Source organism: Ranitomeya imitator, chromosome 1, assembly GCF_032444005.1.
Source record: "Ranitomeya imitator isolate aRanImi1 chromosome 1, aRanImi1.pri, whole genome shotgun sequence".
Lineage (NCBI taxonomy): Eukaryota > Metazoa > Chordata > Amphibia > Anura > Dendrobatidae > Ranitomeya > Ranitomeya imitator.
In genome coordinates, this window is record NC_091282.1 from 430,075,299 (window position 1) to 430,088,785 (window position 13,487).

General features: G+C 42.4%; 1 protein-coding gene across 1 annotated transcript in view; it reads left to right on the plus strand.

Moving 5' to 3' along the window:
* CEMIP2 (cell migration inducing hyaluronidase 2) overlaps positions 1 to 13,487 on the plus strand; it is a 174,765-nt gene that overhangs the window by 147,471 nt on the left and 13,807 nt on the right. The window contains exon 20 of the mRNA XM_069763494.1: positions 5,811 to 6,030. Coding sequence (XP_069619595.1) covers positions 5,811 to 6,030 — 220 coding nt within the window. The remainder of the gene's footprint in view (positions 1 to 5,810; positions 6,031 to 13,487) is intronic.

Genomic DNA, 13,487 nt, shown 5'->3' on the forward strand with positions numbered 1-13,487 from the left:
GCCGGGACATGTCAGCTGTTTTGAACAGCTGACATGTGCCCGCAATAGCGGCGGGTGAAATCGCGATTCACCTGCCGCTATTAACTAATTAACCCCTTCATGACCCAGCCTATTTTGACCTTAAAGACCTTGCCGTTTTTTGCAATTCTGACCAGTGTCCCTTTATGAGGTAATAACTCAGGAACGCTTCAATGGATCCTAGCGGTTCTGAGATTGTTTTTTCGTGACATATTGGGCTTCATGTTAGTGGTAAATTTAGGTAAATAAATTCTGTGTTTATTTGTGATAAAAACTGAAATTTGGCGAAAAATTTCGAAAATTTCGCAATTTTCACATTTTGAATTTTTATTCTGTTAAACCAGAGAGTTATGTGACACAAAATAGTTAATAAATAACATTTCCCACTTGTATACTTTACATCAGCACAATTTTGGAAACAAAATTTTTTTTTGCTAGGAAGTTATAAGGGTTAAAATTTGACCAGCGATTTCTCATTTTTACAACGAAATTTACAAAACCATTTTTTTTAGGGACCACCTCATATTTGAAGTCAGATTGAGGGGTCTATATGGCTGAAAATACCCAAAAGTGACACCATTCTAAAAACTGCACCCCTCAAGGTGCACAAAACCACATTCAAGAAGTTTATTAACCTTTCAGGTGCTTCACAGCAGCAGAAGCAACATGGAAGGAAAAAATGAACATTTAACTTTTTAGTCACAAAAATGATCTTTCAGCAACAATTTTTTTATTTTCCCAATGGTGAAAGGAGAAACTGAATCACGAAAGTTGTTGTCCAATTTGTCCTGAGTACGCTGATACTTCATATGTGGGGGTAAACCACTGTTTGGGCGCACGGCAGGGCTTGGAAGGGAAGGAGCGCCATTTGACTTTTTGAATCAAAAATTGGCTGCACTCTTTAGCGGACACCATGTCACATTTGGAGAGCCCCCGTGTGCCTAAAAATTGGAGCTCCCCCACAAGTGACCCCATTTTGGAAACTGGACCCCCCAAGGAACTTATCTAGATGCCTAGTGAGCACTTTAAACCCTCAGGTGCTTCACAAATTGATCCGTAAAAATGAAAAAGTACTTTTTTTTTTTCACAAACAATTTCTTTTCGCCTCAATTTTTTCATTTTTACATGGGCAATAGGATGAAATGGATCGTAAAATTTGTTGGGCAATTTCTCCCGAGTACGCCGATACCTCATATGTGGGGGTAAACCACTGTTTGGGCACACGGCAGGGCTCGGAAGGGAAGGCGCGCCTTTTGAATTTTTGAATGGAAAATTCGCTCCAATTGTTAGCGGACACCATGTCGCGTTTGGAGAGCCCCTGTGTGCCTAAACATTGGAGCTCCCCCACAAGTGACCCCATTTTGGAAACTAGACCCCCCAAGGAACTTATCTAGATGCATACTGAGCACTTTAAACCCCCAGGTGCTTCACAGAAGTTTATAACGCAGAGCCATGAAAATAAAAAATAATTTTTCTTTCCTCAAAAATGATTTTTTAGCCTGGAATTTCCTATTTTGCCAACGGTAATAGGAGAAATTGGACCATAAATGTTGTTGTCCAGTTTGTCCTGAGTACGCAGATACCCCATATGTGGGGGTAAACCACTGTTTGGGCGCACGGCAGGGCTCGGAAGGGAAGGCACGCCATTTGGCTTTTTAAATGGAAAATTAGCTCCAATCATTAGCGGACACCATGTCGCGTTTGGAGAGCCCCTGTATGCCTAAACATTGGAGATCCCCCACAAATGACCCCATTTTGGAAACTAGACCCCCAAAGGAACTAATCTAGATGTGTGGTGAGCACTTTGAACCCTCAAGTGCTTCACAGAAGTTCATAACACAGAGCAGTGAAAATAATAAATACGTTTTCTTTCCTCAAAAATAATTTTTAGCCCAGAATTTTTTATTTTCCCAAGGGTTACAGGAGAAATTGGACCCCAAAAGTTGTTGTCCAGTTTCTCCTGAGTACGCTGATACCCCATGTGTGGGGGTAAACCACTGTTTGGGCACACTTCGGGGCTCAGAAGGGAAGTAGTGACTTTTGAAATGCAGACTTTGATGGAATTGTCTGCGGGCGTCACGTTGCGTTTGCAGAGCTCCTGGTGTGCCTAAACAGTAGAAACCCCCCACAAGTGACCCCATTTTGGAAACTAGACCCCCCAAGGAACTTATTTAGATATGTGGTGAGCACTTTGAACCCCCAAGTGCTTCACAGACGTTTACAACGCAGAGCCGTGAAAATAAAAAATAATTTTTCTTTCCTCAAAAATGATGTTTTAGCAAGCAATTTTTTATTTTCTCAAGGGTAACAGGAGAAATTAGACCCCAGTAATTGTTGCGCAGTTTGTCCTGAGTATGCTGGTACCCCATATGTGGGGGTAAACCACTGTTTGGGCACACGTCGGGGCTCGGAAGGGAGGGAGCACCATTTGACTTTTTGAATAAAAGATTGGCTGGAATCAATGGTGGCGCCATGTTGCGTTTGGAGACCCCCCTGATGTGCCTAAACAGTGGAAACCCCTCAATTCTAACTCCAACACACCCCTAACCCTTATCCCAACTGTAGCCGTAACCCTAACCACAACCCTAACCCCAACACACCCCTAACCACAACCCTAACCCTAACCACAACCCTAATTCCAACCCAACCCTAACCCTAAGGCTATGTGCCCACGTTGTGGATTCGTGTGAGATTTTTCCGCACTATTTTTTAAAAATCCGCGGGTAAAAGGCACTACGTCTTACCTGCGGATTTCCAGTGTTTTTTGTGCGGATTTCACTTGCGGATTCCTATTGAGGATCAGGTGTAAAACGCTGTGGAATCCGCACAAAGAATTGACATGCTGCGGAAAATACAACGCAGCGTTTCCACGCGGTATTTTCCGCACCATGGGCACAGCGGATTTGGTTTTCCATATGTTTACATGGTACTGTAAACCTGATGGAACACTGCTGCGGATCCGCAGCCAAATCCGCACCGTGCGCACATAGCCTAATTCTAAAGGTATGTGCACACGCTGCGGAAAATGCTGCGGATCCGCAGCAGTTTCCCATAAGTTTACATTTCAATGTAAACCTATGGGAAACAAAAATCGCTGTACACATGCAGCATGTCGCTTCTTTCTGCGGATTCCGCAGCGGTTTTACAACTGCTCTAATAGAAAATCGCAGTTGTAAAACCGCAGTGAAATGTGCAGAAAAACCGCGGTAAAGCCGCCATAAATCCGCAGTGGGGGGGGGGGGGGGGTGGATCGGTGAGCACGGGGGAGCGGACAGGAGGACGGGGGAGCGGAGAACAGGACGGAAGGGAGCGGACCACACATCGGAGGGCTGGGGGGGCGATCGGTGGGGTGGGGGCACATAAGTGTTTCCAGCCATGGCCGATGATATTGCAGCACCGGCCATGGCTGGATTGTAATATTTCACCAGTTTTTTAGGTGAAATATTACAAATCGCTCTGATTGGCAGTTTCGTTTTCAACAGCCAATCAGAGCGATCGTAGCCACGGGGGGGGGGGGGGGGGGAGGGGGCTAAACTACCACTCCCCCTGTCCCTGCAGATCGGGTGAAATGGGAGTTAACCCTTTCACCCGGCCTGCAGGAGCCCAATCCGGCCATGACGCATATGCTGTGTCCCAGGTCGGATTGGCACGGGTTTTCATGACGCATACGCTGTGTCAAAGGTCGGGAAGGGGTTAAATGCCGCTGTCAAACGCAGACAGCGGCATTTAAACCGGCGCTTCCGGCCATCGAGCCGGAAATGAGCGCATCGCCGACCCCCATCACATGATCAGGGGTCAGCGATGCTTCTGCATAGTAACCATAGAGGTCCTTGAGAGCCAATCCAGTTGTGCCAGCTTCTAGCCTCCCATGGAGGCTATTGAAGCATGGCAAAAGTTAAAGTTTTTAAAAAATGTGAAAAAAATAAGTTTAAATCACCCCCCTTTCGCCCCATTCAAAATAAAACCATAAAAAAAAAAAACAAACCTACACATTTGGTATCGCTGCTTTCAGAATCGCCAAATCTATCAATAAAAAAAGAAGCATTAACCTGATCGCTAAATGGCGTAGGGAGAAAAAAATTTGAAACGCCAGAATTACGTTTTTTTGGTTGCCGCGACATTGCCTTAAAATGCAAAAACGGGCGATCAAAAGAACGTATATGCACAAAAGTGGTATCAATAAAAACGTCTGCTCGGCACGCAAAAAATAAGCCCTCACCTGACCCCAGATCACGAAAAATAGAGACGCTACGGGTATCGGAAAATTTTTTTTCACCACTTAGATAAAAGAGAACCTAGACATGTTTGGTGTCTATGAACTCGTAATGACCTGGAGAATCATAATATCAGGTCAGTTTTAGTGAACCTAGCAAAAAGGCCAAACAAAAAACAAGTGTGGGATTGCACTTTTTTTTGCAATTTCACTGCACTTGGAACTTTTTTCCAGTTTTCTAGTTCACGACGGGTAAAACCAATGATGTCGTTCAAAAGTACAACTTGTCCCACAAACAATAAGCCCTCACATGGACATATTGATGGAAAAATAAAAAAAGTTATGGCTCTGGGAAGGAAGGGAGCGAAAAACGAACACGGAAAAACAGAAAATCCCAAGGTCATGACGGGGTTAAACTCCGGATTTAGCTACTCCACTTCTTACCCCTGCCATTGGCTCTTGCAGTGACTAGTGAGTCATACAGGGAAAACTGACTTCCTGTTTCTACATGGAGCTTAGGATTCAACTAGTCCATTTGTAATCATGTGATGTCATAGACCTAATGGGGAACAAAAGAATTAGCTGGATAGAAAGGCAAAATGAGCAATTGTAAGCACACTATACTATATACCGTAATATGATTGCAGTATATTAAGAGGATAAACATGTTAATGGGACTGCTTCTTTAAAGCATGCTGGAGCACTGGATCAAGAGAACCTGTTTTTAGGAAGCACCTCTTTACATTACACATGCGCCATGATCCTCCATACACTTTACGAACTACAGTTTCACTCACTAAAAATGTACTCAAGTGGCATTTAGGCTGTGGTGGTGGGAGATGACTTAAATATTTTGAAACTTTTTTTTTTTTAAATTAAGAGAACATTTTTTATTTTATTTTTTTAATCCTTCTCAACTTCTGTCTCTTACGAACTGTAGCCTAGTTAAGCTTTTGTATGTAGTGGGAAGTACTGAACCAAAGTCTCTTAACTCTTCGCTTGTCCGGTCTTTCCTGGCCGAAGTAAGCCTATTTCAACAAACTGTTCTACTCTTTATCGAGACAGATGGTTTTCATATTGAGACTGTATTTAAGAGCCGTTACTTTTAGTTCAGTATGGCTTGCCTGTATTAAATACAGAACAGTTGGAGTATGGACACTTCCTTCAGGTTGTTCCCCCAAGGTGCGTTTGTGTGGGCTTCATATCCCTGGAGGCACCATATTACTTTGCCTCGAAACTTGATGGAACTTTCCTTTTGAATCTGTCAGACCCTGCACATCCGTTTTTCTTGGATTGTGGCTTTAAGAGTGTAGACATTGGAGCAGGGCTAACAGTGTGTCTGCTATCCTTATCTTCCTGAGTGCACAGGCTGCTATCTATGTACATAATATGTATGGCTGACGCGTAAAGTGTACTATTTGCATAGATTATTGATACTTTAAAAGCTAAAGTTAAAAGAAAACTCCCATTTTAGAATTGTCAGCACCCATTTTTTCAGTAGCTGCACTGTTCTGAGGTCAACTTAGATATGTTTTATTAACTACAATTTTAATAGTGTTTTTTTTTTTATCTTCTTTAGATTGCTTTTCCTCTTTCTCCAAGCAAAACACAATCGCGATGGCCACAGCTATTGCTCTTCTCAGGGTTGTGAAAGGGTTATGATCAATGCCACATTTCGATCCAAAACAACTAGCAACTGCATGGCCAAAGCATACCCCAAATATGCCAAAGCACCTTCAGCAACAAAACCAATGCCGGTTAAATCCACTGCAGCTTGCACCAACTGTGGAGCATCTCAGGTACTGATGGCTGATAGTGGAAAAACTGCAATCTAATAGGACACAGATGAGAATAGTGGCTGGCTTTGTCTCAATGCGGTCTAGTGCATTTCGGTAACACTGTTCTGCCACAGGGCCTCCTCCTTCCTCTGTCCATTATTTATTTTTATTTATTTTTTTTTTTCTGTATGACTCGTTCAATATATAATTTTAATAGCTGGAACTCCAATATATGTTCAGCTCAACGTTTGACAAACTGTTCTAGAATTCTCAATATGCGCACGTATAAGCCGGTGAGTGGAAATATACTTGTTGTACCTCTTTATATTCACCCTCCAAAAAATGTAACCAAGCCTACAAAGGTATCCTGAGGCTGCATGGGGAAAATACTTGTGAGCAATATGCACAAAAAATGTGCAGGACCAATTAAATGTACAGAAAAAAGGAGCAGGACCAATTAAATATACAGAAAAAAGGAGCAGGACCAATTAAATATACAGAAAAAAGGAGCAGGACCAATTAAATATACAGAAAAAAGGAGCAGGACCAATTAAATCTATTTTTTTTTTATTATGATGATGCATGGTTAGAAACTATAAAATGATTTACAATATCTGAGCGAGAAGCCTCTTTTCGATACTTTATACATGTATACAATGTTCATATTTTGGAGTTGCAGAAACTTTGACTTATGAGCGTATAGAGTTTCCCTATGCAATGTTTCTAGCGATGAATACTTTGATAATGTTATGTGATCAAGCTTGTCACAATTTATTTTCTTTCTGTCTGAAGTACATTGACTGCAGCAGAAATAAAACCTGCTCTCGCTATTAAAGGGGACCTGTTAAATTAAATATGCTGTTTGAGGAGCAGGAGAAGCTGGTCAGATTAGTATAGGTTTGTGGGAAAAGCTTCTCTACAACTTGTATTTAATTTGACTGCTAAGCTCCGAATGAGCAGGGATATCAAGGAGGTGGTCTTTATCAGTGACTGACGGCTAGAGGGGAGGGAGGATTGTTATTCACTGATTATGACCACCCACTTGACTGCTAAGCCTGGAATGAGCAGAGATTTTGATGAATAAAATACAAATTATACTGAATCTTTTCCCACAAGCCTATAGATCGATCTGTTAGTCTTGCCTTCTATACAACATATTGAATAACCTATTCAAGCTGGTAGGTTCACATTCAGTTGGAGCTTTATGAAGTTGCAGTAATGGGCGATGCACCCATCAATGTCTTATTTTGTTACTGTACAAGGCCATATGCATGAAGCCCAATGGAAAGATCACCAACCGGAAAGAGTTAAGCAAATTAACAGAAGCATGAAATAATTAAAAAAAAAAAAAAAAATGGCCAAAAACTTCAGCAGTTAAGGACAGAAATGTCTGTGTCTACTGTGCTACAGAACAATGGGCATCACTCACTGTTTTCTTAGGAATGAATGGGTTCACTAGTGAAATGGCTGCACCCCATGTTTTGTGTTTTATGAGCAGAGTTTCTCAGAAAAGCTTGTCCAATAATCAACATAAAAAAACTCATTAAAAAGTTCTGCTGCGACCTTCAAATTAACAAGGTTGACCTCCAGATGTTTACCGAGAAATGCATGTCTTGGAAATATTAAAAGGAAATTGTAACTATCCTTGTCCAAAAGATCGTTGGATCCAACAGTTCAAAATGTAAAAAGCATCCAGCAAAATCCTTCTCCGGTCTCAAAGCATAGAAACTGCTCCAATAGAACATGACATTTTTTATAGATATTTATGAGGTATCCGATCTACTAAGCGAAGCTGCTGGTTATGTAACTGGCCTTCTGTTCGACACGCGCCCTGTATTGAGATGTTTGTTATTTTGGCTGGACTACCAAATGTCAGCCACACACCACACATGAATGGCAAAGCTGAAGACCTCCAGCCTTGTATGTGAGTGAAGAATGAATTGCAAAGTGTTCCCGATGCGTCGTAATGGAGCAAATAAAGCCATCTTCTAAATGTCACCTGAATCTGTTTTTGGCTGTTAAATGCACTTCTGGCTCTGAGCACTTGGTTAGTTTGGTAGTTTAGTGATACAATATTACACTTTACTATGTGGTAAATTTAGGTGGCACAACTAGTTTAAGGGTATGTGCATACGGTGCGGATTTGCTGCGGATCCGCAGTGGATTTTACCGCGCAGAAGCGCTGCAGATCCGCACTGTGATGTACAGTACAATGTTAGTTAATGAGAAAAAAAAGCTGTGCAGATGGTGCAGAAAAATCAGTGCGGAATTGCTGCGGATTTCAAAGAAGTGCATGTCCCTTTTGTGCAGATCTGCAGCGTTTCTGCACCCCTCCATGTTAAAAATCCGCAGTGGCAAAATCCGCAGCCATTCCGCATAAAAACCGCACAAAATCCGCATAAAAACCGCGTCAAATTCTGCCAGGAGCTGCGGATTTTGTGCAGAAAATTCTGCACCTCTTTTCTTTCTTGTGCACATAGATCATTAGTCATTAGTGCACACACTGAGGCTATGTCTTTAAACATATATATTTGCTGGACATACAGCCTACATGTCATGGTCTGAACACTGTAGATTTCCAGTATATAGTTGGACTAATGGCAATTGCATTTTGTTCATGGGAAACCCCCTTTAAATGTATTTTAATAAATAGATATTTGGAATAATAATAACTTCCATAATTAGATGTGGTTTAAGAAAAATGTTCCTGTGCGGAGATAATCTTATAAATGTGCCCCTGCTGTGTACTGTGTAATGGCTGTGTCTGCCCATACAGGAACATGGTCTGATCATACCACAGCTCCTCAGCTTGAGAGGAAGTGATTATACAGACAACATAGCATTGACATGCAGTTGCTGCTTTCTGGAAGATAAAACCTTTTACCTGCCTGTTTTATCAAATGAGTGAGTATTTTTGCCATGTCTCTAACCTCCTGAGATCAGCATACATCAGGTCAATGCTGTAAGATCTGACTGCCGCTGAACTTATGTTCTGATTTTTGAAGTGCTCAGAGGGCTGATGTGGCAGAAACAGTCGCTCCTGTGATCGCGGCCTCTGTCTGTCATGGAAATCCAAGTCGCTGATTGGTCGTGGCAAAACAGCGACGGGCAGAGTCCAGCGGGCAACATGGCCACTCCTTCCTCCCCGCAGTCAGTGCCCGCTCCATAATCCCCTCCAGTCAGCGCTCACACAGGGTTAATGGTAGCGCTAACGGACCACGTTATGCCGCAGTGTAACACACTCCGTTAACGCTGCTATTAACCCTGTGTGACCAACTTTTTACTATTGATGCTGCCTATGCAACGGAGGGTGAGTATATCACTATTTTTTATTTTAATTCTTTTTTTTAACAGGGATATGGTGCCTACATTGCTATATACTGCGTTGGCTGTGCATTTTATTACGTGGGCTGTGCATTATATTACGTGGGCTGGGCAATATACTGCGTGGGCTGTGCTATATACTGCGTGGACTGTGCAATATACGCTGTGCAATGTACTGCGCGGGCTGTGGAATGTACTACGCGGGCTGTGGAATGTACTACGCGGGCTGTGGAATGTACTGCGCGGGCTGTGTTATACACTACGTGGCCTATGTATATACTCGAGTATAAGCTGAGATTTTCAGCCCAAAAAAATGGTCTGAAAGTGCCCCTCTCGGCTTATACTCGAGTCATGGTCGGCGGGTGAGGGGGATCGACGACTGTCACATACTCACGTGCTCTTGACGCAGTCCCTGCATGTCTCCAGCTCCGGCACCTTCTTCCTCTGCTCAGCGGTCACGTGGTACCACTCATTAAAGTAATGAATATGGACTCCACTCCCATAGGGAGCTTCATTACTGTAATGAGCGATACCAGTGACCGCTCAATACAGGAAGAAGCTGCGGACGCCGGAGACCATTTGTCCGGCGAAAAGCTGCCAGGGACTGCGGGTGAGTATGTCATATTCACCTGTCCCTCTTTCCAGCGTCGGCGCTGCTCCGTCTTCCGCGTCCTCTGCAGTGACTGTTCAGGTCAGAGGGCGCGATGACGTATTAGTGTGTGCCCCGCTCTCTGCCTGAAAAGTCAGTGTGGAGAGACTGGATGCTGAGGAGCAGCGACAAGTGGTAGTATGTTATATACAGTGGGGTAAAAAAGTATTTAGTCAGTCAGCAATAGTGCAAGTTCCACCACTTAAAAAGAAGAGATGCGTCTGTAATTTACATCATAGGTAGACCTCAACTATGGGAGACAAACTGAGAAAAAAAAATCCAGAAAATCATTGTCTGTTTTTTTAACATTTTATTTGCATATTATGGTGGAAAATAAGTATTTGGTCAGAAACAAAATTTCATCTCAATACTTTGTAATATATCCTTTGTTGGCAATGACAGAGGTCAAACATTTTCTGTAAGTCTTCACAAGGTTGCCACACACTGTTGTTGGTATGTTGGCCCATTCCTCCATGCAGATCTCCTCTAGAGCAGTGATGTTTTTGGCTTTTCGCTTGGCAACACGGACTTTCAACTCCCTCCAAAGGTTTTCTATAGGGTTGAGATCTGGAGACTGGCTAGGCCACTCCAGGACCGTGAAATGCTTCTTACGAAGCCACTCCTTCTTTGCCCTGGCGGTGTGCTTTGGATCATTGTCATGTTGAAAGACCCAGCCACGTTTCATCTTCAATTCCCTTCTGAGGGAAGGAGGTTTGCACTCAAAATCTCACGATACATGGCCCCATTCATTCTTTCATGTACCTGGATCAGTCGTCCTGGCCCCTTTGCAGAGAAACAGCCCCAAAGCATGATGTTTCCACCACCATGCTTTACAGTAGGTATGGTGTTTGATGGATGCAACTCAGTATTCATTTTCCTCCAAACACGACAAGTTGTGTTTCTACCAAACAGTTCCAGTTTGGTTTCATCAGACCATAGGACACACTACGCCACCATGGACTCAGATCCTGCAGTGCCAGACGTGTCCCACTGCTTAAGCCAGTACATGTCCGGGCCCGTCTGAAGTTTGCTAGAGAGCATTTGGATGATCCAGAGGAGTTTTGGGAGAATGTCCTATGGTCTGATGAAACCAAACTGGAACTGTTTGGTAGAAACACAACTTGTCGTGTTTGGAGGAAAAAGAATACTGAGTTGCATCCATCAAACACCATACCTACTGTAAAGCATGGTGGTGGAAACATCATGCTTTGGGTCTGTTTCTTTGCAAAGGGGCCAGGACGACTGATCCGGGTACATGAAAGAATGAATGGGGCCATGTATCGTGAGATTGAGTGCAAAACTCCTTCCGTCAGCAAGGGCATTGAAGATGAAACGTGGCTGGGTCTTTCAACATGACAATGATCCAAAGCACACCGCCAGGGCAACGAAGGAGTGGCTTCGTAAGAAGCATTTCAAGGTCCTGGAGTGGCCTAGCCAGTCTCCAGATCTCAACCCTATAGAAAACCTTTGGAGGGAGTTGAAAGTCCGTGTTGCCAAGCGAAAAGCCAAAAACATCACTGCTCTAGAGGAGATCTGCATGGAGGAATGGGCCAACATACCAACAACAGTGTGTGGCAACCTTGTGAAGACTTACAGAAAACATTTGACCTCTGTCATTGCCAACAAAGGATATATTACAAAGTATTGAGATGAAATTTTGTTTCTGACCAAATGCTTATTTTCCACCATAATATGCAAATAAAATGTTAAAAAAACAGACAATGTGATTTTCTGGATTTTTTTTTTTCTCAGTTTGTCTCCCATAGTTGAGGTCTACCTATGATGTAAATTACAGACGACTCTCATCTTTTTAAGTGGTGGAACTTGCACTATTGCTGACTGACCAAATACTTTTTTACCCCACTGTATGTATGTGTGTGTGTATATATATATATATATATATTTTTTATTTTTATTATTGCAGCATTATATGTGGCACATTGTTATATGGAGCATCTTATGGGACCATAATGATCTGTATGGAGCATTATATGGGGCATATTTGTATATGGAGCGTCTATGGGGCCATAATGAACTGTATAGAGCATTATATGTGGCACATTTTTATATGGAGCATCTTATGGGGCCATATTGAACTGCATGGAGCATTATATTTGGGGCATATTTGTATATTGAGCATCTATGGGGCCATAATGAACTGTATAGAGCATTATATGTGGCACATTGTTATATGGAGCATCTTATGGGGCCATAATGAACTGCTTGGAGCATTATATGGAGCATTATATGGGGCGTATTTTAATATGAAGCATCTTATGGGGCCCATCATAAACTTTATGGAGCATTTTATGGGGCTCCTGATTCAATATGGATATTCAAAAACACTTAACCTACTGATGTCTCAATTAATTTTACTTTTATTGGTATCTATTTTTATTTTTGACATTTACCGGTAGCTGCTGCATTTTCCACCCTAGGCTTATACTCGAGTTTTCCCAGTTTTTTTTTTGTGGCAAAATTAGGGAGTCGGCTTATACTCGAGTATATACGGTACTTTACAGACAGCACAGCATGGGATCGCAGCTGATTCTTGCTGTGTACTCTTTAGTTACCACAATTTCTGGCCAGGGGAGAAATATGCCGACTAGTGATGAGCGAGTATACTTGTTGCTCAGGTGGTCTCTGAGTATTTTTTTAGTTCTCGGAGATTTAGTTTTCGTTGTTGCAGCTGCATGATTTATGGCTGCTAGACAGGCTGAATACATGTGGGGGGTTGCCTGTTAGGGAATTCCCACATGTATTCATGCTGTTCAGCAGCTGTAAATCATGCAGCTGAGGCGAGAAACTAAATCTCCGAGCAGTCACAAATACTCAGAGGACACCCGAGCGTGTCCAGGAAAACCCGAGCAACGAGTACACTCGCTCATCACTAGTGCGGACCAATTCTCCTGCATAGTCACAGCCATTACACCGTACACAGCAGAGGCACATACTGTTGCCTTGCAGCGCTGTGGTCCTAATTTCACATCTCACCAAGAACAACATCTGAAAGTGTTTGTTATTACTGTGTTAGTGTGTGGATTTGCTTTGGGTTCTGATTTCCTTCCACACTCTAAAGACACTGATTGGGAATTTACATTGTGAGCCCCATTAGGAACAGCGATGACAAGATCTGTAAAGCACTGTGGAATATGATGGTGTAAGAATATGTAGGAATATGATATAAGTAAGCATAATAAATTAAATAAGATTCTCCACACAAGAATATATATAATTATATTTAAAAGTGAATATAATGATGATAAATGCATCCAATTGTGAAACTTACTATCACAATATCTATTGATTTAAAATGTGTTTAGTTTGTAGGATAACCCCCTTTTTAAGTAAAAATATAAAATAAAGTCTAGGAGAGTGTGGTTTCTTTTTGTGGAGGCCACATGCTGGCGTATGTAGACTTCTGGACCAGTCAATGCTCCCTGAGGAAAGAGCATGCATATAGTCTCTCCTCCAAGAGTAAGAAGGCTGATTCTCCAGTGCTACC